General features: G+C 40.8%; 1 protein-coding gene and 1 long non-coding RNA gene across 11 annotated transcripts in view; one reads left to right on the forward strand and one right to left on the reverse strand.

Annotated features, from left to right (window-relative positions):
- ALPK1 (alpha kinase 1) overlaps nucleotides 1–22,031 on the reverse strand; it is a 121,786-nt gene that overhangs the window by 54,320 nt on the left and 45,435 nt on the right. For 6 of the 10 annotated variants that reach the window (XM_061419375.1, XM_061419376.1, XM_061419372.1 and 3 more), the window contains 2 exons: nucleotides 7,314–7,545; nucleotides 2,764–2,918 (listed from right to left, as the gene is read on the reverse strand). In XM_061419375.1, the coding sequence (XP_061275359.1) occupies nucleotides 2,764–2,918; nucleotides 7,314–7,434 (276 nt within the window). In that variant the 5' untranslated portion in view covers nucleotides 7,435–7,545. The remainder of the gene's footprint in view (nucleotides 1–2,763; nucleotides 2,919–7,313; nucleotides 7,546–22,031) is intronic. The other 4 variants (XM_061419371.1, XM_061419370.1, XM_061419373.1 and 1 more) reach the window with 2 other exon arrangements.
- LOC133249251 (uncharacterized) lies at nucleotides 18,645–20,609 on the forward strand. Its single transcript, XR_009736892.1, has 3 exons — nucleotides 18,645–18,769; nucleotides 19,312–19,379; nucleotides 20,048–20,609. It is a non-coding gene; the product is annotated as an uncharacterized LOC133249251 (long non-coding RNA).

Raw genomic sequence — 22,031 nt, forward strand, 5'->3', positions numbered from 1 at the left:
TGTTGTTTGGAAGTCTAACTTTAAGCCCCACTGCTTTAGAGCTGCACTCTCCAATTAGTGCAGAAGGAAATGGCAACTCACTGCAGTATTCTTGCCTGGAGAATTCCATGGACAGAGGAACCTGGTGGGCTACAGTCCATGGGGTCACACAGAGTTGGCCACGACTGAGAGACTGAGCACATCTAATTAAATAGTAGCCCTGCTGCTGCTGCTGCTAAGTCGCTTCAGTTGTGTCCGACTCTGTGCGACCCCATAGACCGCAGCCCACCAGGCTCCCCCGTCCCTGGGATTCACCAGGCAAGAACACTGGAGTGGGTTGCCATTTCCTCCTCCAATGCATGAAAGTGAAAAGTGAAAGTGAAGTCGCTCAGTCGTGTCTGACTCTTAGCAACCCCATGGACTGCAGCCTGTTAGGCTTCTCCATCCATGGGATTTTCCAGGCAAGAGCACTGGAGTGGGGTGCCATCGCCTTCTCTGAATAGTAGCCCTAGCCACATGGAAATGTGTATGTAGTTCATTTTAAAAATGAAATAAAACTAAAAACTCAGTTCTTCAGTCATTCTAGCCACATTTCGGGTGCTCAAGAGTCACATGAGGGCAGGGCCTAGCGTACTGGGCAACAGAAATATAGAACATTTCCATCATCGCAGAAAGTTCTACCCGACAGCCTACAGCTTGCATTAGAGTAAACGAGTTTCAGGGCTTCCACCTGGGCTCTCAAGTTCATCCCTTGGGGCTTCTAGAGGGAGAATTGGAATAGGACAGAGGAAGGAGCTGAGTCACAGCTCCACCACTCACTGATCTGCTCCCATGAGAAAATTAATCTCCCTGTACCTTAACTTTGTCATCTGCAAAATGGGTATGATAATGATAATGATCACTGGAGGGCTATTTTGAAAATTAAGTAAGATCATGCACATACAAGCATTCTATAAACCCCACATTATATATACACTATAATTGTTTTCCATTCTACTTCTCCTCTAATAACAAGCACACTTATTTAAAAACCCTGGCTCACCACCAGATTTGTTCAAAGTATTCACTTTCCTTTGCCTGTGGTCCTCAGTCTGTTTAACTTCAGTCTGATTTTTTGGAGAGTGGGAAATGTTGATGAGGAGGTTACTGTTTCTATGAAGTCTCCAACAATGCTGTTATGTGTGCATAGATCAGGGGGATCTTTTCTGGATTTTTGTTTTGATAGACAAAGATAATGTCTATTTATATATTTATTTTGGGATGACCCCCAAACACATTCCCATGTAAACCAATAAAATAAATATTTTAAGAGATTATCGTTGCTTGTAATGCTTGGTCCCATACAAATGTCTGTATTTTATGTAAAAAAAAAAAAAACAACTAACGGAGTCCCTTCTTTGATAATCATCTAAGAGAATGTGGGAGGGGGGAACACTATCAAAAAGCAAATTGGCACTTACAGAAGCATCCCCAGAACCTAAGCCTGAAATCTGGGCTCCAATCTGAATTCATGTGTTATTTTTGAGGCTCTCTCCTTTCTGGGGTAGAGGTACCCAGTGGACTCATTTCCATTAAGTGAGTTAAGGAATAATAATGCCAATGACTCTGACGATACTTCCCGAACAGCGTGAATCATGAGGAGATAAGGGAGAGAACAGGATTTCAGGCAGGACTCAGGAAGGGACATGCCAGGCTTCAACAGCTTAGACACCAAGTCATATGGATGAAATAGTGGTGAGTTTATTTTTTTAAGTTACCCAACTCTTAGAAAGTAGCATTTCAAAATAAAAATGCTAATGAAGCATGGTGGAATCAAAACTACTGCGTGTAACCCAATGTTCATCACAGCACTGTTTATAATAGCCAGGACATGGAAGCAACCTAGATGTCCATCAGCAGATGAATGGATAAGAAAGCTGTGGTACATATATACAATGGAGTATTACTCAGCCATTAAAAAGAATACATTTGAATCAGTTCTAATGAGGTGGATGAAACTGGAGCCTATTATACAGAGTGAAGTAAGCCAGAAAGAAAAACACCAATACAGTATACTAACGCATATATATGGAATTTAGAAAGATGGTAACAATAACCCTGTATACGAGACAGCAAAAGAGACAGTGATGTATAGAACAGTCTTTTGGACTCTGTGGGAGAGGGAGAGGGCGGGATGATTTGGGAGAATGGCATTGAAATACGTATAATATCATATATGAAACAAGTCGCCAGTCCAGGTTCGATGCACGATACTGGATGCTTGGGGCTGGTGCACTGGGACGACCCAGAGGGATGGTATGGGGAGGGAGGAGGGAGGAGGGTTCAGGATGGGGAACACATGTATACCTGTGGTGGATTCATTTCGATATTTGGCAAAACCAATACAATATTGTAAAGTTTAAAAATAAAATAAAATTTAAAATAAATAAATAAATAAAAACCAAAAGGCACACACACACAAAAAAAATTAAAAAAAACAACAACAAACCAAAACTACTGCTTCCAGCCCACCAAGAACATGCAGATATTTCAGCATGACAGGTTCTCATTGGCCCACTGACCACACTTTTCCACTTTTACTTGATTTGCGTTTCCAACAGAAGGTCTTATGGGCAAACGGAGCTCTTTGAAAAGCTACCCCCCCCAACATTAGTCAATTTGGCAGAGCTGACCATAAGGGTAGGGGCTGTCTTATGCTTCAAAGAAATTTAATCTATTAGACCATTTAGAGGCTAAATGCCTCACTTGGGGGTGTCAAGGAGCAGGTGGTGTGGGTCTTCCTACCAGTAACTGCTGCAAGCTGGCGCCAATCACATCCTGCAGGTTTGTTTTGTCCTCTGGGCCCACAGCTTGTTTGTATTGCCACTTTTCAGGCACGAAGGGCCATTTCATTTCCTTTGCCTCCTGGATCAAGGTTCTTAACTCGCTGGGGAGTGAGGCTGAAAAGGTCAGAGTTCAGGTAAGGAAATTGCAGTTGAAGAAAAGGTTGTTGAGTTACCTATGTTATGATGAAGCACCTCAGTGGCACAATTTTTTTTTTCCTACTTCTCACTGGCTGGCCTAACCTGGTGTTCTGACTCAAAGAATAATAGCAAAAAGCTATCTGTCAGGGGGTGGCTCTGGTCTACTTTGCCCTACAGGTAAATTGGGGTAGTCAGGCATTAAGAAAGGTTTTAGCAGGAAGTAAAGCACTTCAGTGACTGTCTCTGCATGAAGAATCAGAGAAAGGAATGAAGGAAATATTATTTTTCCTGTAAAATGAGAAAGGGCCTGAGATGGAATGGCATTTGGGGCTTGTGGCTGGGTAATGCAGCAAATCAATCTCTTTTTTACTCCTGTAAGACCTCACCTTGCCTCAGACTCTCACCATGGACTATGTCTGAATATAGACAATCCCACATCAATTTATTATGAAATAATATCACTTTAGGAGATATATTTAATCTCTTAATAGACATCAAATTTCATTAAAAATATAAGTCAATAATCTCTTATCCAAACTTGGGAAAGCTAGAAAGCTCTGGAAACTAGATTTTTTTTAAAAAACTTTGGCCCCAAACCAGACTTGAATTGACTTGAGATTATTTGTAATCTTGCTATGATGAGATTAGTCACCGTTTTGCCCTGAAAATTTTAATGTTTGGTGGTGCTGCTCCTAGCTTCTACTGCAGTGTTAGTATAACAGATGGTATATGCACCATACTACCTTTTCTAACATTTGAAAAAACTCTGAATTCTGAAGCACGTGTAACCACCAGGGTTGTGAATAAGGGATCATGGGCCTGTATACACGACTGCCAGCTATACATCTTTAAGTGCTTGTCTTGCAGACACCTCAGACTCAGTCTATCTAACACTGAATTCATTACCTTTTTCCTAAAAACTGTATTTCCCTTTCTATTCTCTGTTGATGAATGCTACTACCATTCACTGAGCCACCCAAGTCTGAAACCCAGACGTCAGTCTAGACTTTTTGCTCTTCCTCCCTGAGTCTAATTGGTTATCACATTCTGTGGATCCTAAAATCGATTTCTTTCTTTTAGTCATCAGTAATTCTTGCCTGATTCATTGTCTTCCATCTCCTCCTATCCATTTGATCTTCCACATTGTTGAGTCCCATTTTTCCAAAAACAAGATGGACTAGGATATTGCTCTGCGTAAAATTCTTTAATGCTTCTGTATATCCTGCCTTCATATTAGGCATTGTCCTGCCTCGGCTGCCTAGTGAGCAAGCTCTTCTCATCAGCCCTGCCATGATCTCCCAGTGGAGTTGAGATGCTCCTCAGGAGCATTCTCAAGCCCGCAGGGGCACACTCCTTTCAGCATCCGCCTCACTGCTCTCTACCATATCTGTCCTTTCACTGGACTGTGGATTGGGAGTCTCCTGAAGACAGGCATCATGTCTTACCATGTTTGTAAATCCCACCATGGTGGTTAAAAGAAAGGTTAGTCTTATGTTTACATGAGATACGCTAAATAAGACAAAAGAGGTGTGAGAGAGAATAAAAAAAAAAGAAAAAAGAAGAGAAGGGAGAAAACCTAATTCTGCCTTGGCTCATGATGCCTTTTGGTGTCCTTGCCACCAACTGGGCAAATGTAAGGAAGCCTCCCGATGGAGAGGGACTGCTTGCATTGAGGGGATAATTCATGGGCTACATCAATGAATGACTGATCTGGACTGGCTACTAAGCATGACTTACAAATATCACAGTGAAACCACTGTCCCCCCCTGGCCCATTCAGTAACCCAGAACTATTGAGCCTCCTCTGTGCAATGGCGCTCCTCTAATGAAAGCAAAAACAGGAGGTTGGAGACCAACCTGATTTCACAATCTCTTCTTACCACCACTGACGTACTTTCAATGTCTGAAAATGTTTTCAATGTACATGTAGAGAAAATTTCTTAAATGATATTTCTAAGTAGTCATGAGCTGGATAGGATGACTACCCAGTTCTGTTTGCTTAGGACAGTCCTGTGTAGTCATAGTGGAGAAGGAAATGGCAACCCACTCTAGTATACTTGCCTGGAAAATCCCAGGGACAGAGGAGCCTGGTGGGCTGCCGTCTATGGGGTCGCACAGAGTCAGACACGACTGAAGCGACTTAGCGGCAGCAGCAGCATGTAGTCACAGCATGCTTGTTAACAGAGCCTTTTCACTCTCAAAAGTATTTCAATTCTGATAAATTGTTTGGACACTCTGTCTATGAGTGTCAAGCTCAGGAGTCAGAGGAGTAGTTAAATGACAAAAGAAATGTGATTTTTTGGATTCATGGAATTTCACTATATTTTGGCACTAAATAGCTTTAAGTACTTTTAACTTTTCTTCATGGTGATGAGGAAAATCTGTTTGTTACAAGTAATTTTTTTTCCTCCTCATATCACTCTTTCCCTACAGGTCGTGCCAGAACATGGATTGTCCAGTGGGGAGCACTGAAATAAAAGATGCCCCTGAAATATGTTTTTAAAATATCTATGTGTTTGGATTTCAGTTCCTTCTCTGTCTTGGGGGGTTAGAGCCTCTAAGGCTAGCCACCCATGCTGACTGGGACAACTTCTGAGGGAAAATGATGGGGTTGAGAGGAGGAGGGAAAAGAATGAAACCCACAGTGTTAACTTTCGAGTCCGCCTGTTACCCCATCGCCTTAAGTGACCCTGTGCTAATGCCTTTCTCTGTGAGCCCACGCAGGAGACATCAGTGGCAGTGGCAGCCCAACCGTGAGCTAGAGCTGCTCAGGAACCAGCTGCCGAGGGACAGGTTCTATGCTCAGACCGAGTGCAGATGCACTGAAGGCGCTTGGGTGGACCATGCAACATGCAGCGGCGATGGGCAAATGCCGAGCTTGTCAATGGCTCACATAGGATTCCTCCCGCATTGGTTGATCAGATTCAGCCAACACCAGCAGTCAGCCCCTGACCGAGCAGGAGCCTCCTTTGCCTCTCTGATCCCTTACTTCCCCAAGCAGCTTACCTGGAGGGCCATGGCTAATCGAGTGATTTTGCAGTCGTGATTTGCCTTATCTGGAACTAAACTGATTATTTCTCCTATTCTGTGGCACTAGAGAAAGAAAGAAAAAGAAAACGCTCCCCGATTAGGGGTTCAGAGTCTTCACTACGGAGAACACAAAACTTAAAGGAATTTAAGCTGAAGGGACAAAGGACATGATGTAGTAAAAGGAGAAGAGAAAACGTTCAGGAGAAATAACAGAACACAACACACTGCCCCCGGGGAGAACGAGGACCAGCACTGGGGTGAGCAAAATCAGACACTGATGTTTCTGGCCAGTAAAGAAAGAAAACACTAAGGTTAGGAAACAACTGGACACAGGGCATTTTATCTTGAAAAGAGCACGGATGACAGACAGGTTAGAAAAAACTAGACTTCTAAAGGCACCTTAAAGTTCCCCTGTAAAAACATATGCACTCCTATACAAGGATGTGGGAAAAAGGCTCTCCCAGAAACTTTTCCCATTACATAATTAACAGAAACAAAAGAGATGGGAAGTGTGCATTTTATATGGGAATCTTGTTTCTGTAACAAATAGCAGTCAACTAAAAATACAAAGAAAAATATTTAAAGCACATTAGACAGATACCCTGATAGAAATGAAGGAAATTTATCTGAATGCTAGGAAGAAATCTAAGGAAAGAAGGTTGCCTCTTGAAAACTAGCTAGAGAAGAAATTAGAACTGCTTTAACTCTATAGATTTTGTGGTTGAAATTTCCCAAACAATGACTCATCTAAAACTATGTATGGTACAAACCGTGAATGAGCAGAAAGGCCAAATTCTCAAATCCTGGTAATGATGTAATAAGTATTTATCAGTTTGAGTAAATGTATTCATAAATGGTATGTAAATACAACATGAGAAATGTATTGATGGTCAAAAAAGAGAGATGGGACTGATGAGATGACATATTTGTGGAAACTGTAGATGTCTATGCAAACTGATGAGGCACAAAAACCTAGTTTGAAACAAAAGTATGCACCACCATTCAGAAGTTGCTTCAATTTTTTAATAATTGAAATTTACGTGCACCAGCCCACTTGGGCCTTTTGTTCTTCTTGAACTAAACTGTTTCTTGTAGCCCTCATGTTTACTGAAGCTTAAAATTCAACCTGACAGCAATTCACTGCAACAAAGTGGGCTTCCTCCCCTGCCCGTCCACCCGCAGCCCATGTCCCATTCATGCCCTAGAAATCCACTCATCTCTCGGTGGTCATCTGCCAAGAGAAGAAAAATAGGGCAGAGATGAGACCGTGTCGTTCAGACAGGGTAAAGGAGAGCGAACCCGCTGCTCCCTGATGCCCCCAGCGCCTCCCCTTGGACCTCACCTCTGCATCTCTGGTCCTCCCGCTTGTCCTCCTCTGACACATCTGACGCCTCCAACAGGAGCTGGTCCAGCACTTGCTTGCACTCTTGCAGCAGCGTAGCTACAGCTTTTTGATTATTCATGACGATTACCCTTTCTTGATGATGAGTCGAGTGTCCCTGGGTCTACGGTGATCAATTACCTAGGAGAAGACATCGATTCTCAATAAAAGAGCCCCTTCAAGCCTTAGGTACCTGGTGAACAAAAGAAGGGGAAAGATGATTAACTGAAGCATCATCAATTATCTGTAAGACTCAAGCAGGGAGGGATAATAGAGCAAACACATGAAAATACATGACAGCCCCTGAGGACTTTATTAGGGGAGGGTGTGAAATTACTGCAGGCCTGGTCTAGATGGGCAGCACCTCGAAGGCATCAGAGAGCAGAAGGCAGAGGGTCCTGGGGCAGACCTCAGTCACCCACAGTGTAGTCAGTGGAATCACATGGAGTCAAATGAAATGAATATACCCTATGATTTATGTATCTTCTGCATACTTCACATCAGTGCCTCTGGATCCCAGTGGCACACCACTTTCTGCTTCTCTGAAAGTCTACAGGAAGCGTCTGGCTAGCAGTTCTAATATCCAGACACAAGCACGTGGTAATATGAAGTTTACCACTCTCATAACCTGCTGCTGAATTCCCCTGTGCAGCATCCCTTGTGGTATTTAGCATCATATAATTTGGACCAAAATAGGCAATGACAGATGCCAAATTTAAAGCTCTTCACTGCCAGGCACATTGCCAAATAAAGTGGAGAAATGAAATCCCAGAAAATCCAATTTCCTAGATCCATCATATGGATAAGATCTACTTACATCCTATTTAACACACATACAGTTGAGAGGCTTCTTATGCAAATATGAGTATGTTGTAATGAGCTATTGCAGTCAAGGTAATTTCAAGAACAAAATAACTCACTGACAGTATAAAAAAATGCCTGACAAATAAATACCCAAAAGTCTCTTGATTAACAAATAATTTTTAAGTTGAAGTATAGTTGCCTGGAAAATCCCATGGATGGAGGAGCCTGGTAGGCTGCAGTCCATGGGGTCACTAAGAGTCAGACACGACTGAGTGACTTCATTTTCACTTTCCACTTTCATGCATTGGAGAAGGAAATGGCAACCTACTCCAGTGTTCTTGCCTGGAGAATCCCCGGGATGGGGGAGCCTGGTGGGCTGCAGTCCATGGGGTCGCTAAGAGTCAGACATGACTGAGCGACTTCACTTTCACTTTCCACTTTCATGCATTGGAGAAGGAAATGGCAACCCACTCCAGTGTTCTTGCCTGGAGAATCCCATGGATGGAGAAGCCTGGTGGGCTGCAGTCCATGGGGTCGCTAAGAGTCAGACACGACTGAAGCGACAGCAGCAGCAGCAGCATAGTTGATTTGGGTGTCCGCAGTGACTTAGCAGTAAAGAATCCGCCTGCAATGCAGGAGACACAGGTTTGATTCCTGGGTCAGGAAGATCCCCTGGAAGACGGCATGGCAACCCACTCCAGTATTCTTGCCTGGAGAATCCCATGGACAGAGAAGCCTGACAGGCTATATATACTCCATAGGGTCACAAAGAGCCGGACACAACTGAAGTGACTGAGTATGCATGCATGCATAGTTGATTTACAATGTCGTGCTCGTTTCTGGTATACAGCAAAGTGATTCAATTTCATCTATATATTCCCTGTGCCATACAGTAGATGCTTGATGTTTATCTATTTTATGCGTAATAGTTGACAAATCTTTTTGCTTTCCTTTTTAAAAAAAATGTACATTATAAACAAAACAACGGAAGTTATTATCTTTCTGAACTTGCCAGAATAGACAGTGGAGATGCCATTTGGCTTAGGCACTCTTGTATGGCACTTAGAATCTTATTACCAATGCAAGAGAATCTGAAAAGGAAGAAAGTACAACAGATGTATGAATGACTCGACTCCCTCTGTCACCTAGCAGATCCATGCAACACAATAATCTACTGCTTTAGTAATCATTAAAAATATTAAAGCGGTGAGTTATCGTGTTGTTCTTGGGGAAAATGTGCTCTACTACCCTCACTTTAAGAAGCTGGTTTTGAATTTGAAATTGCAAGAAAGCATTTTTCTATCTTTTTTCTATTTTATGACTTAAAAGGAATAGAAAATGAAGGATAAGCCTGAAATCCAAATTTTGTAATTCTCATTCTAACCTGAATTGTTATGCTTTAGGTTTTAAAAGAGATACGCACACATACTTCACACAGATGGAACTGCCAAAGCGAAATTTTAGAACATGACAGACTTGTTTGGCGAAGACAACCGTGTATTTGTTGAAGAACACAAGCAGAGGTTTTTCATGCAATGTTCTTGTTACTTGAAAGAGTATTCATGCAAGTGAGGTCATGAAATTAGTTACTTGAAGCATTTAAATGTAAATATAAATCTAACTTCTTTTCTGTTTAAGATGTTTCAGAAAGTATTGCTGCTTGGATTGGGTTGTTGGACTAACCAGTTTTCAGTGTCCCTTTTAGCTCAAGTGTTTGTAAGTCAGTGTTTCTGTGGTACAAGTTGACCATTAACTTGCTTTTCTATGAAAAGAACTAAACAATAATGACTGGTCAGAGTTAATTAGCAGACTAGAGTGAGCAAGAGGCCACGTAGCAGTGATATCCCATTCCCACCATTGTCTGAAAAAAGGAGATGGTGACTGTAACGGGAAGCTATGTGGAGACTGAGAAATGCAGTTGCTGGATGAGAAGGTTAAGAACAAACGTTGCTCAGGATGAGTTATGGGTGAGTAGGACACAATTTTCTTCAAGTCCTAATTAAATCAAGAAAGGGATTCTCTTTCTCCCTTTTTTAAGGACTTCATATAGAAGCATTAGTCGCCCAGTCGTGTCTGACTATTTGGGGCTCCATGGACTGTGGTCCACCAGGCTCCTCTGTCCATGGGATTCTCCAGGAAAGAATACTGGAGTGGGTAACCATTTCCTCCTTCAGGGGATCCTCCAGACCCATGGATCAAACCCAGGTCTCTAACACTGCAGGCAGATTCTTTACCATCTGAGCCACCAGGGAAGCCCAAAGAGAGGTGTAATAAGAAAATACAAGAGCTTGTGTGCAAAGAAATAAAACTGCACTATATAAAACTTTACTAGCACATCACGCCTTTGTCTAAAGGCTTATAGTAATGTTTTATTGGTGCTGTATCATCCTCTTAAGGCAGACAGTCATCTTCCACTATAAATTTTATTTGCTTTGTTTCTGTTAATATTTTAAGCTGAAAGAGTATGTAGCAAAGAAAAGAGGACCTAGAAATAGGAAAACATATATATGTAATAATGTTCAATGACTAATTCCACTTCGTTCTCTACCATTAACTATCTGTGCCTGAGACCTCTGAGATTCACTTTTGAGATTCATTTTTCTCATCTGTATTTTGAGCTGATTGATTAGGAACAGTTGTTAAAATCTTTCCAAGTCTTAAATTCCATACTCAGCAGCAAAGGTTGTCTATTGCTAAATAACATCTGATGTTTATTTACTGAAAAATTCTTGGCTGTTTTCAAAACCCTGAAATATAATATTTTTATGCATACTTTCCTCTGTGGTTTAGAAGTGTTGGCTTGAATCTTAGAGGCTAGATTATTGCTGAATATTCTTCTTTGCTTTTGTTTCCTCACTTGAAACCCTAATTCCTGATGCACAAGATCATAAATCTCTTCCCTTTGTCTAAGTGCTGTGAAAGAGAGATAAGATACATGGTTTTGTGAGGGCAAACAGCAGGACTTGACCTAATCATTTGGGTAAGGACAGGGTGGATTACTGGGGGCTTCTCGGAGGATGTGATGCCTGAATCAAGCTCTGAAAGAGGAACAGGGCTTAATGAAGTTAAAATGGTAGGGAACAGCCCTAACTAATGTAGAAGGAAGTATAGAGGGAATGAAAGAAGGTCAGATTGGCTGAACTATACATAAAAGGAGAAAGTTGATATAAAGTGATGCTAGAAGGGTAAGCAGGGACTGTGAAAGGCCTTGTGTACTTGGTAAGGAATTTCGTGCTTACCCTAAGAGTCATAGAAAACTACTAGTAGCAATAAGAACACAACCAGCTTTACACTTGGGAATGATCATCCTGTTTTGAACATAGTTTGTGTATTGAGGGCAGGGAGGAAATGGCAGGTAGATCAGTTAAGTACTTATTGCAATAATCCAGGTGAGAGATAACAGGACTCTGGACTAGAGTAATGATATCAGAAATACAGAAAACTGGACAGATTTGAGAGCTGTTTATGGAGTAGGTGCAGCTTTGGTGTTGGATGGCTAGGAATACTCTTAAGGATTAGTCCCAAATGTCTGCCTCACCATAGCTCAAAACTGAATAGATGATGTTAACATACTTTGAGACAGCAAATACAGACAAGAAAAGACATAAATACATCTACTTCTAGCAATATAGTAAGGAAGATAAATCATATTGTCCAACATAAGCAACCAGATTTTAATCAAGAAAGCATGTCTAAAAAGGAGGGCGATATTTCCAAGACAATGAATGTTTGTTACTTATGAATTTCCAAACTGTACTGAAGATATGCTTCATACTTTTTTGAAAGTTACAGCATTTCCCCCTTTCCCTGTAGAATTCAGGAGAGACAATAGGAAGAAAATACTGTAATATGAGAAACACTTTGGAATCCAACCATCTGTCCAGATTTGTATGGTTCATTGTTAGACATAACAGAGGCTGGAGCCCAGGAAATTTTCCTTAAGGCAACAGTCCCACTGAAAATTTTGGTCAGCTTCATGTAAAATTGAAAAATCATTTTCAATTTTAACACATATCAATTTTTCCCCCTTGAACGGCAACACTCTATGAGCTATACATTATTTCTAAATTGGAAAATGGATTTTCTCCAATATTTTTTATAATCTATGCATTATTTTTTCTATTTTAATGTCCCCTATATTTTTTCCCTTAAAAATCTAATAGAAAGAGGACAGAAAAAGCAATGAAACATGCAAACAGATAACTCTAGAATAACAAAGTTAGAATCATATAGTTTAAAACACACATCCATACATATAGCCAAGTGGCTATGTGTTCATACATTCTGCATTTGATTTTGGCATATTGATACTTTAGTTCTATCCATGATTAAGAATTTAGCTGAGTGGCTAAGTTACAGAATAACTGGCAAGTTGGCCATCATTAGAAAGAAGAAAATGAGGGAATTATTCAAAGCCCCATTTCTTTTGATATTTATGCTTGAGTTTTTTCCACTGTATGATCAGTGCCTCTACTAGGGGATAAATTAGGGAAAATGAAAGAACTCCATGGTCTGCTGGCTACCACCTCGGTAATAATTGACCAGCCAACTACTGAGAATCTTAGGCTTCAAGATGTGGGGAAGCATAAAGAAGTAAAAGAGATGGTCTCTACCATTAGGGAATTTACAATTAATTAGAGGAATAACACATACATATATAAAAATTAACTATACAAAGCATATCACACACGATTGTGTTCTAAATGCTCAATTTAAATTATCTTTGGAATTCAATTAATGGTTGGTTAAATTTATAAGCAAGCTTACAGAACTCATTTAATTCATATTCACATGAATAATTATACTAAAAATCTTTTTCATCTACATTCAAAATTATTTATCATATTGTTTTTAGGAGAAAATACATTCTGGTATCCAACATAAAACAAAAAGAATAAGTTTCTCCTATCAAGCCCTAGCAATGACAATCCAGTCTTTCCCACACTTTCACCCTCTTTTGAGCCACACCACAAGTCTGCTCTGACCATAATACGTCTTGTACTGATTGGTGGTGAAGTGAAGTGAAAGTCGCTCAGTTGTGTCCAACTCTTTGCGACCCCATGGACTATACAGTCCATGGAATTCTCCAGGCCAGAATACTGGAGTGGGTAGCCTTTCCCTTCTCCAGAGGATCTTCCTAACTCAGGACTGAACCCAGGTCTCTGCATTGCAGGTGGATTCTTTACCAGCTGAGCCTCAAGGGAAGTGATTGGTGGTGGAAATGGGTAAATAAAAAGAGAAAAACATCTGATTGGAGTGTAACACAACTGTGTAGCTTGGTTGGATATGTTTGCATGACAGACATTTGTTAGCATTTAAAAACTGCATAAAAAGGGAAGAGAAGCCAACTTCTAAGCCACCAAACAGCTAAAGGGTAGACTTATATTTCTAGCAGTATAGTAGACTATGCTCTGACCAACATTCCTGCTGAAAACAACTAATAACACTGGAGAAGCATGTTAAAATCCCTAAAGTGTATCAGAGAAATAGCAAGAGAGGAAAGACTGCACAGAAGACAAAACAAGTAAAAACTGGAACCCAGAAAGTTAACACAGAAGCTAACCTTTGCCTTGAGTACATCTGCCAAGCATTGTGAGCTGAAACTGGTTTTCACTATTTTAGAATGTGCGAGGATAGGAAATAAAACCAAAGGCCTACCCAGGAGGGAAGTATAAGAAGAGACCACCGCCCCCACCCCCCTTGCATAAAACTGAGATCCTAAAAGGTTGCACTTTTAGCATGCTGCTAAGCCGCTTCAGTCGTGTCCGACTCTGTGCGACCCCAGAGATGACAGCCCACCAGGCTCCCCCGTCCCCGGGATTCTCCAGGCAAGAACACTGGAGTGGGTTGCCATTTCCTTCTCCAATGCATGAAAGTGAAAAGTGAAAGTGAAGTCGCTCAGTTGTGTCCGACTCTTAGCGACCTCATGGACTGCAGCCTACCAGGCTCCTCCATCCATGGGATTTTCCAGGCAAGAGTACTGGAGTGGGGTGCCATTGCCTTCTCCAACTTTTAGCATAGGGGTGAGCTAAAAATGTTTTCTCATCTGCTTTCCCCACCTTTCAGGAAAACGGTCTATGGTAAGATAGGCAGCTTCAAGGAAGAGAGCAAAACGTTTTTCTCTTGCAAATCTGAAGCGGCAGATCCAAAAACACCTCTAGCTGATAATTCTTTTAAGTAAATTATTTACAAATAAGCCCAGGTTGGTGGTTTTCTTGGCCAACTGGTTGACTGAAACATAATCATCTCTAAAGAAATCTGATTTCAACCCAAGTCTCAAAGATGCTCACCTATAAAATACCAAGAAATATGAGCTCCAGATCAAAGCTGTCAAAATATATAAGGTAAAAAGAAACAATGAATGAAAGCAGAAACAACAGATAGTAAAATTAGACCCACAAAAGACTATAGATGAGGGAATTTCAGATAGATACTACAAAATATGCATGTTTAAAGAACTGAAAGAGTATGTTGAGTGTATGAATAAAGATCGAGAAACTATAAAAAGGCGTATTAAAAATCATAAAATTTCTATTATTTAATTTTAATAATAATTAAAAAATTTAAATGTAAGGAATTAGATATATCTGATCAAAATTAGCTCTGGCTGAAGACAGAACTTTTGAACTGAATGATACATCAGAACATGCCACCTAGAAGGCAACAGAAAAAAGACATAGGGATGGAAAATGCGAGAGAGATGAAGAAACACAGAGGACCGAGGAAGAGCTCTAACATATACTCAGAGTCCTAGATGGAAAGAAACAGAACAACTTTGGAGAGATAATGACTAACAACTTTTAGGCCAGGAGAAAGACAATAATCAGAATTCCCATAATACTCAAATAAAAATTCATGCCTAGAAATATCACAGTGAAACTAGGTAGCAAAAAAGATATAGAGAAGATCCTTAAAATGGCCAGAGAGAAAAGGCAGATTACCGTCAAAGAAATAACAATAAATTTATAGATAGCTACCTAAAAGCAACAATGGAAACTAGGAGACAGTGAAAAGATAGCTTTAATATATGCTAGAAGGGGGAAACCCTGCAAAATAATAATAAACATCAATAGTTCCAAGCACACATCTATAGTTAGTACTTTAGGTAGAAGGAAACTAATTACAGGTGAAGAGCCAGAGATTCAAGGAGAAATAATAACCATAAAAGTGGTATGTTATTGGCTAAGTATAAACAAACAGTGATTGCAAAAAGCTACAACAATGTCTGCCTTTTAGGGTGAAAAATAGAAAAAATATATATACAAACACAAACAATAAGCATATATGTTAGAAGAACAGTGATTGACATTTAAGTTTTCTAAGATCCTTGAGTTGGTCAGAAGGATTGGAGACATTAACATTAGACTCTGATTAAATGTCTAAGATAATCCCCCCAAAATTAAAATAAAACATATAACTTTGAAACTAGTAGAAGGAAAAAAAATGAAAAAAAAAATGATCTAAAAGAAGGCAAGAAAAAGGAAAATTAAGAAATATACTTCTAAATGACTCAACTCAAAGAAGTCATTATTATGGAATGATAAATACTACATCAGTTCAGTTCAGTTCAGTTGCTTAGTCATGTCCGACTCTTTGCGACCCCACGAATCGCAGCACGCCAGGCCTCCCTGTCCATCACCAACTCCCAGAGTTCACCCAAACTCATGTCCATCAAGTCGGTGATGCCATCCAACCATCTCATCCTCTGTCGCCCCCTTCTCCTCCTGCCTCCAATCCCTCCCAGCATCAGAGTCTTTTCCAATGAGTCAATTCTTTGTATGAGGTGGCCAAAGTACTGGAGTTTCAGCTTCAGCATCATTCCCTCCAAAGAACACCCAGGACTGATCTCCTTCAGAATGGACTGGTTGGATCTCCTTGCAGTCCAAGGGACTCTCAAGAGTCTTCTCCAACACCACAGTTCAAAAGCATCAATTCTTCAGCGCTCAGCTTTCTTCACAGTCCAACTCTCACATCCATACATGACCACAGGAAAAACCATAGCCTTGACTAGGACCTTTGTTGGCAAAGTAATGTCTCTGCTTTTGAATATGCTATCTAGGTTGGTCATAACTTTCCTTCCAAGAAGTAAGCGTCTTTTAATTTCATGGCTGCAATCACCATCTGCAGTGATTTTGGAGCCCAAGAAAATAAAGTCAGCCACTGTTTCCACTGTTTCCCCATCTATTTCCAAGTGGAATTCAAAGTAGAACATAAACATATCAATGCTTATGATAAAGATAAAGGAATTAAATACTATAGTAAAATGATATTGATAGACTAGATTAAAAATAGCTACATGGATTTAGGAAAGCATAAGAATATAGAAAAGGTAAAAGTAATAAGATGGAAAAAGACATACTAGAAAAATACTAAAAGCTGATGTACTAATAGATAAAATAGACTTTAAGGCAAAAAGCATTAGTAGAGACAATGTCAATAATAAAAAATTACCTTAAATGCAAAAATTATTGGCACTAAGAGAGACCAAATTGATCTTCTAAATAAAATCAGGAGTCCAATACATATGAAAACTTGAATTATTACAGAGCTCAAGATATAACTTTGAGCTCACTGTTTTTTTAAAATCAATACAAGTCAGATTAAAGACCAAAATGTGAAAAACAAAACCATTCAACTTAAAAAAATACCTAAAAGATTATCTTTATGACTTCTGGTTAGGAAAGAATTTCTTAAACACAAAAATAGCAAATTGTAAAGGAAAAGATTGATATATTTAATTAACTGGAAAGACACTTTTCTGATCAATAAAAAGACATCAAAAAGGAAATGAAAAGACAAGTCACAAACTGGGAGAGAGTATTTATAACATATGTAACTGACAGAAGATTTCTATCCAGAATATGTAAAGAATTCCTGTAAACCAGTGAGAGAAGGATCATAGAAGAAAAAGAATGAGCGAAAAATTGAACAGATGCTTCACACAAGGAAACATGATGGTCAATGAACTTATGAAAAGTATCCAGCCTCATCAGGAATTGTTGTTGTTCAGTCACGCAGCCATATTCAACTCTTTATGACTCAATGGGCTGCAGCACGTCAGGCTTACCTGTCTTTCATTATCTCCCAGAGTTTGCTCATCAGTAATTAAGAAATATAAACTCAAACCACAATGAAAAAACATTCACAACTTCTTGATTGGAAAAAAATGTAAGTTGGATAATAGTTGTCAAGAACAGTCACTGTTCTATTCCCATCCACCACTGCTTGGTATTATCCAGTAAAATCAAAGATGCTCACACACTGTGGCTCAGTGTCCACTCTTAGGCATATACTCTGGTTTAGGGAAGTTCTTGGACCTGGGTTGAGGAAATACGTATAAAAATGTTCACTGTGACACAGTTTGTAATAGCAAACAACAGGAGGCAATTTGAATACCCATCAACAGGAGAATGAATTAGAAAACTGAAGTGTAATTATACACTGGAATAGAATAAGCAAATGAATGACTACAGTTATGTGCAACAACATGGATGAATCTTGGAAATAAAGAAGGAGGCCACAGATGAATACATGCATAAAATTTATAAACAGTCACAGCTAAACAACATACATAGGATACAAATACATAAGGTAAAATTACAAATAAAAGTAAGGGAATGATAAACTAAAAATTTAGAACACTGGATTTACTGAGGGAAGAGTGAAGAAGTTGGGAGGCAGGTATATGGACACGGGAGATTTCAAAGGAAGTGACAGGTTCTTTTACTTAACTTGGTTGTTTGATCTATGGATATTCACTGTGTTCTGTGTATATTGCACCTACTTCACAAGTTTTTGATACCTATTGACATTTAATGAAAAAACTAAAAACAATAAGATGGAAATTCAAGTCTAGGTGTATTGCATAGGTAACAAACCCTTAGGACTGGAGCCAGGGATTTCATCAAAAGAGAGTAAAAGGCTCAGGATTTCAGAGCAGGGAGGCGCACTTACACAGGAGCTTCTCCAGGGTAGGATGTGGAATAGTTGAAGAGAGAAGAGAAGGAAAGAAATCTAGTTGGGGAATGAAGCTCGACTTCAAGGAAGAGATCCTCCTCTTATGTTGGGAAGCCATGAGTATGCACAGACTACTGAAAGAATTTATGAGACAGGCGACTTGAACCGTTAGTTTAACAAACACTAGATTGCACAGAGATTTATCTTTCATTCCACTGATAAAGGAATGTGTTGTGATTTCTAAAAAATAGTGAAATAGACTTCAGAAAATTCTATAAGTGAAAATGAAGGTCTTTGCTATGGCTCTTTTGTACCAAGGTTTCCAACCTCAGGGCCACGCCTTGTTAAAGCGGGAGACTGGAGCCCAGTGCTGCCTCTTCCCTCTTTCTCTCCTGCTCTTGCGCACCACCCTCTCCAGTTCCCTGCATGTGTTTATCAAACTTGACTGCACAGAAAAGTGCAATGAGAGTGTTCCGGGTCACAAACAGGTTACCTGCTGGCCTCAGGAAGAAAGAAGAGGAAAAAGAAAAAGCCATTGTTTCAGGGCCTGCCGCTGTTACTCCCCGGCTACAGTTACCCACTTCATCAGCTACGGTGACATCTGAAGAACTATTAGCCTGGCCCCCATGGCGAGAAAAGCAACTTCTCAGGTCAAGGTGAGTCAGGCCTGCCATCTGGTCCTGCTCCGGGCTCCTGTGCTTATGACTTCCAAATGATCCTTCTAGGAGAGTTTTCTTTGTATTTCTGCACCCCAAATAGAAGAAGAGTAGTCCCATATATGGACTCTGTTATGTCTCAAATCCAGAACTGCATGATACTGGGAGCCAGTCACAGAGTAGGAAAAATTATTCTTACAAATTTGAAGGGCCTTCAATCTGAGGCATATCTTTTGGGAAGCAGATATTGTCTACTCAAACTCTAGGTAAAGAATTTGAGCCATGAAGAGGAGTGAAAAGGCAGAAAGAGGTCGAGTAACAAGCAAAGATCAGGATAAGAATTCAGGGGTTCTGACTTGTCCTCAAAACACACTTTGCTAACCTTTTAAATAGTATTAGAGTTCTGGAGATTAACATAGCAAGTGTAATTTGCTAGAAGAGAAACAATTCTCTTTTAAAAGAGAAATTTCATTATAAGAAGAAATGAAGTAGTCTGTGCTGTGGTGGATGAGGCAGCTGAAGTGCTCCGTTTACTCCTACAGAGTCAGAATGGCAAACTTACTGGAAGTCTCCAGGGATGGAATGGGGAGAAAGTCCAGGTGATGCTATGGTATGTATATGGAAATGGCAAGAAGCATGCAGACCTGCACGTGTGCTAAGTTGCTTCAGTCACATCCAGCTTTTTGTGGCCCTATGGACGGTAGCTCACCAGGCTCCTCTTTCCATGGGATTCTCCAGGCAAGAGTATGGAGTGGGTTGCCATTCCCTTCGCCAGGGAATCTTTCCACACCAGGAATCGAGTCCATGCCTGTCTTCTGCGTTGACATGCAGGCTCTTTACTACTAGCACCACCCGGGAAACCCCGCATGTAGCGTCAGTTCAGTTCAGTTCAGTCGCTCAGTCGTGTCCGACTCTCTGCGACCCCATGAATCGCAGCACGCCAGGCCTCCCTGTCCATCACCAACTCCTGGAGTTCACTCAGACTCACGTCCAACGAGTCGGTGATGCCCATCTCATCCTCTGTCGTCCCCTTCTCCTCCTGCCCTCAATCCCTCCCAGCGACAGAGTCTTTTCCAATAAGTCAACTCTTAGCATGAGGTGGCCAAAGTACTAGAGTTTCAGCTTTAGCATCATTCCTTCCAAAGAACAAAAGCGTACTATGATATAAATTGCCAGGGCTATGAAGCATTATGTACTTTTGATGAGGCCAGCAAAGGTGAAGATTAAGATTAATTTTGCAGCAAAATATTTTCAAATCTGTATATATAATTCCCACAGCCAAGAGTTATTTTTCAAAGAACCATGTGGATTTTGAAGTTAGAGATGGCCCACAAAGAAGCAGTCTGTATTGGAGAAAAGGAATGCGGGGACTCTGAAACTGTTGGAAGAGAAAAACGAAGGTACTGATATGAAGAACTGCAGTTTCACTGTCTAAGTCATCGAGAGGCCGGCAAGTGAAGCACTTGGGTTTGCAGTCAGGGTTCTTAGGTTTAAATTTCAGTTCCACTACTTGCCAGCTGAGCAGCCTTAGACAAATCATGTCTCAGTTTCCTCATCTCTAAAAAAGGGCTAGTAATAGGACTAATCACACAGAGTGCTAAAAGGGTTAATATTTGTAAAATATGAAGAATGTTACCTAGAATGTAAAAAGGGCTTTGTAGGTATCAGTTACTGTTATCAATACAATTTTCAAGAAATAAAATTTTATTTTTAAAAGGTCACCCAGTTCCTCCTTAATCTGCTTTTCTTTGGATTTGGTTTCCTTGTTGGCTTCATTAGAGTTTATGGTTTTGAGAAAAAAATTGCTTGGCTGTGTAAAGTCTTCAGGTTCTTGATCATTTCCTCAGTATAAAGCCATGTAATAATGGGATTATCCCCTAAGTAACTCTCCAGATCCACATTCAATTAAGCAATAAAATGCTCTTAGAAAATTGAAATATTATGACCAGTCAGAAAACTTCAGGAAGAAAGATGTGAATTTTTTAAAAAGAACCTCTTAAACCCAGCTAACTTGGTTTAGTCATCTGTCTGAGGTGTCAGAAAAGTGAGCCCAGGAGCAGCTAAGGGAAAGGGCGGCCATCGGATTACAGATCAGACAGAAACACCCCTGGCCCCTTATCTTCCTCTTTGCTCTGAGACACAGGCAAAGCTCCTTATTTATTTTACACTTGCAGTGTCAAAGGCGCGTGGGGGTGGGCCTCCAGACCGGGGATTGGCAGACCACACTCCTGGACAGACATAATAAAAGTCCACCATGTGGTCGTGGGATTCACACAGCGTGTGCATGTCTCCAGCAACCGATGGATCTTGGCAGGGAGCCTCCTTCTGGCCTGGGAACAAGCACAGACTTGTGTTTCCTCCAGGGGCAAGTGGCCGTGACGGAGCAGCACTCAGATATTCGCGTGCTTTGAGGGCCAAAAGGCAAAAGTGTTGTTCAGTGGGGCAAACGTCCACACACCAAACCGCTTTAACGCAGTGACAGCCCAGCGGCACGGGGCTCTGTAGGACAAGGAATTTACAACAGAATTTTGCTACTTTTGTCTGATGGTAAAGAAAAAAGAAGTGTCAGAAAAGGAAAGATAGCATAATTACTTTTGGGGATATTCACCTGTTGAGGTGTAGCTTCTCTGGGGGCTCAGCCAGTGGTCAAGAATCCACCTGCCAAGGCAGGAGATGCAGGTTTGAACCCTGGGTCGAGAAGATCTCCTGGAGCAGGAAATGGCAACCCACTCCAGTGTTCTTGCCAGGGAAACGCCATGGAAAGAAGAGCCGGCGGGCTCTAGTCCATGGGGTTGCAAACAGTTGGACACGACTGAGTGACTAACACTTTTGCTTTCGCTTTCACCTCTTGAGGGAGGTATCCCACCACACATGCAACCACAGAGTCCTCAGCATGGCTCATCCTAGCTGGAAAGTCTAAAGTACTGTTGTACAGAGTGAAATAAGTCAGAAAGAAAAAAAAAAAAAACCAAATAGTATAGATCAACACATATGTGTGGAACCTAGAAAGACGGTATTGATGAACCTATTTGCAGGGCAGGAATAGACTCAGACATAGGGAACAGACTTATGGACACAGCAGGGGCAGGAGCGGGTGGGACAAATCGAGAGAGTGACATTGAAATATATACATTACCATGTGTGAAATAGCTAGCTAGTGGGAAGTTCGGAGAAGGCAATGGCACCCCACTCCAGTTCTCTTGCCTGGAAAGTCCCATGGACGGAGGAGCCTGGTGGGCTGCGGTCCATGGAGTCACTGAGA

Source organism: Bos javanicus, chromosome 6 (assembly GCF_032452875.1).
Source record: "Bos javanicus breed banteng chromosome 6, ARS-OSU_banteng_1.0, whole genome shotgun sequence".
NCBI lineage: Eukaryota > Metazoa > Chordata > Mammalia > Artiodactyla > Bovidae > Bos > Bos javanicus.